The 3,056-nt window shown below is 36.8% G+C and overlaps 1 protein-coding gene across 1 annotated transcript in view; it reads left to right on the top strand.

Annotated features, from left to right (window-relative positions):
• Window positions 1-1,290: 1,290 nt before the first annotated feature.
• Window positions 1,291-3,056, top strand: part of LOC122062576 — a 9,401-nt gene continuing 7,635 nt past the window's right edge. Inside the window, exons 1-4 of the mRNA XM_042626197.1 lie at window positions 1,291-1,517; window positions 1,930-2,152; window positions 2,290-2,447; window positions 2,541-2,686. Of these exons, the coding sequence (XP_042482131.1) occupies window positions 1,430-1,517; window positions 1,930-2,152; window positions 2,290-2,447; window positions 2,541-2,686 (615 nt within the window). The 5' untranslated portion in view covers window positions 1,291-1,429. The remainder of the gene's footprint in view (window positions 1,518-1,929; window positions 2,153-2,289; window positions 2,448-2,540; window positions 2,687-3,056) is intronic.

Genomic DNA, 3,056 nt, shown 5'->3' on the forward strand with positions numbered 1-3,056 from the left:
GAACTTATTTGCTATCTTGAATGATATCTATCATCTTGTTAAATGTTTCAAAACTGTATCTTTATAAATAAAGATAGAAATGTAGTTTTAGTGACTGATAGGATAGCTAAGAAGGCGAGGGTGAAAAAGTATTATGTAACTACTAACTATAGACTCAAATGTTGTACACTTGTTTTTGCTTTAATTAAGATTTCGTTTTTCTTCATTAGAAAAAGTGTCAGAAAAAAAATAGTAAAAAAATAATGATTAAAAAAATCATAAACCATTGAAAATACAAAGAAATTAGGGAGAAAAACGATTGGATTAAGATCTCAAATTTAATACTAACCAATTCCTTTCAATGTTAATAGAAATGAAGTGCATGGGAATCACCACCAGTCCACCCAGTATGGTTTGCAACCATTTTGCACACAAAAAAGAAGGTCGTTTAATACAAAGTGCCACGTGCTATATATATATATATATATAACATATAAGGTGCAACCATGCCGGGTTGGATCTTGTTTTCTAAAACCCCAGCCCAATCCAAAATCAGACCCACCCAGTCTGAGGTTAAATTAGGATATCGCATCCCAGCCCAGTCTATCAGGCTCAAACCAACCCAGCCCATTCTTGATTGGATTGAGTTGGCTTGATTGACGATGTTACCCTCTTTTATATATATATATATATATATGATATTATTATGGATCAAGTTTCCTTCAGTCATGGTGAAGGAGAATTCCTTAAATACTGCTTTCAGATGAACGGAAGAGGGTATTGTGCAATTATTGACTTCATCCAATACATGTATATTTTAGGAACTTAGGATGATGGTCGAATCCTACAATATAGGTGCAAAAAACTTTCCTATTATGGAAAAGTGTTCTCAATCTGGAAACATGATTGACTCTAGTGCTCTCTATGTCTATCTCTCTCATCCCCCAATAAGAGATAGAAATATCATTTTATACGGTTGGAGAAGAGACATATAGGAGTAATGACGTGACCACACTCCCAAATAGAAAACATTTCCCCTATTATTATATAATATATAATTTATATATATACTAAGCCAAGGCCCAGTTGAGTCAGGTGGGCCTAGGAATCTCATCGCTGGCCCAAATTGTAGACTACAAAGCCCAACCCTAGCAATGTCTGGCTCAAAATGGGCTTGAGTGGGCTTAGGCTCCACCAGGCCAAACTTGCACCCCAAGCATATAAAGTGGTTTACCTTTAACCAAAAAACAAAAGCCATTTTCTCACCGACTCACCCGTTTTCCATATAAGATAAGACACCAAAACGAACCAAAACCATGGGAAAGGGGCTCTTCGTTCACCGTTGGTGAAGGTAACTGCCTCCAATTTTTAAAGTCCTTTTTTGTTTGCGAAGTAAGAACACTTGCTGTAAGAAATCAAGTTCTTCCCTTCCTCTATTTGAGGGAGAGCGATGGTTTCTTCTACCTCTCTGCTTCTGTTCGCTCTCTCGCTATTGCTGGTTTTCTTCAATTCTTCCTGTGAAGTAACGAATTACACAGGTATTGCTTTTCATCTCCCTTTCTCTTTGTATTCTTTTTTTATCTTTATCTTTATTAGATTCTGTAGATCAATTTTCGTCGTGTACTCTGCCGTTTTTATTTTAGAAAACAATTATTCGAGTGATTTGGATTGTTTAAATTGATTTATATCTATTTTCTTGATCGACTGGATTCGATCATGGTTGTTGAAGTGAAGAAATGATTGTTAAAGAACTCTTCTGGCATTTGCAGAATTTAGGGTTTGTCTTGTGCGTTTTGGTTTTCAAGGTTAACAGGGAATTCATGACAATGGAATCTTACTGTTAAAGGAGGGGGAAAAATTTTCAATAAAATATTGGGTTTGGTTTCCCTGGTTTTTGTTGGATATTTATAGTTTCAGAACTCAAATTATCCTAACGTTTTTGCATGCCAGAGATTCACCTTGGGGAGCCAGTGCTGGACCTGACGCCATCTCCTCTTGATGGATATTCATCTACTCGTGGTGCTAAAGATATGGTCTCATGTGGCCGTGTGAAAGTTTCTGGTATTCCAAGGTGGAAAATCAGGAGTTATGCGAATTCAGTTCGTGTCACTTTGATTCCTTCAGTGGTTATACCTGAAAGTCTGTATAGCAACATTGAGGTTTGTTTCCACTGGTAAGTGTATTATCTTCCTTCTTATTACCTTTTTCATGCTCCTTTTATAGTATTTACAAATTGATATGGGAGTTTGTTAATGTTGAAGTTTATTGTAGCTGTGGAGAACCATTCCTCATTCTAAAAATTGTGTGTAGGAATTCTTCTCTTGGATTATGCCAATGTGTGAAGGATGAATGGAGATCCATCCAGAAGGGGTTATGGAGTGCTTCCATGTCACCATATGATGACAGATATGTCGATGTAAAGTTTAATGGTGGACTTACAGATTCCGTTACAGTTACCATTGAAGAAGGTTGGTTCCTATTCACTGAATTTTCTCTTAGTTTCCCTTCCGTTTTCCGCTCTTTTATTCAACATATGATCTAAATGTTAATTATTTGTGCAGAGTTCCATCAATGGCGTCTCGTTTTTCTTGCTTTCGGATTTACTTTACTGCTACTAGCACCAGTGGTCAGCAATTGGGTGCCTTTCTACTATAGCAGTTCAATGGCAATTGGAGTCTTCCTTGTTATTTTGATCCTTCTGTTTCAGGTAATTTGGTTCTGTTCATGTGACTTAACTCTTTGTAGATCTTTGATTCCTAGTTCCTCCCTTCCCAGAAAACTGAAGTTTTTCCATAATAGTTTAGTTTTGGTACAGTTTTACGTTGAATCAATCGAAGATGATCAGAATCATGGGAATTGCTTGGGTATATCTTTCATGTCTGACTCTTATAATCATAGAAGCTGAGACCTCCACCTGAATGTGGATTCCAACTTCTATGAAATGTGGGGATTATACCAATGGCAGTTGGAATCCAGGGGCCCGTTTGAAACTTCTCGTAAGAGTAATTTTCTCATTTTGGTGGTCCAGAAAATGGTATCTTGAATTTATAATTATACTATAATGAAGCCCCCCCCCC

The sequence above is a fragment of the Macadamia integrifolia genome, unplaced genomic scaffold (genome assembly GCF_013358625.1).
Source record: "Macadamia integrifolia cultivar HAES 741 unplaced genomic scaffold, SCU_Mint_v3 scaffold1075, whole genome shotgun sequence".
In the NCBI taxonomy this organism is placed as follows: domain Eukaryota; kingdom Viridiplantae; phylum Streptophyta; class Magnoliopsida; order Proteales; family Proteaceae; genus Macadamia; species Macadamia integrifolia.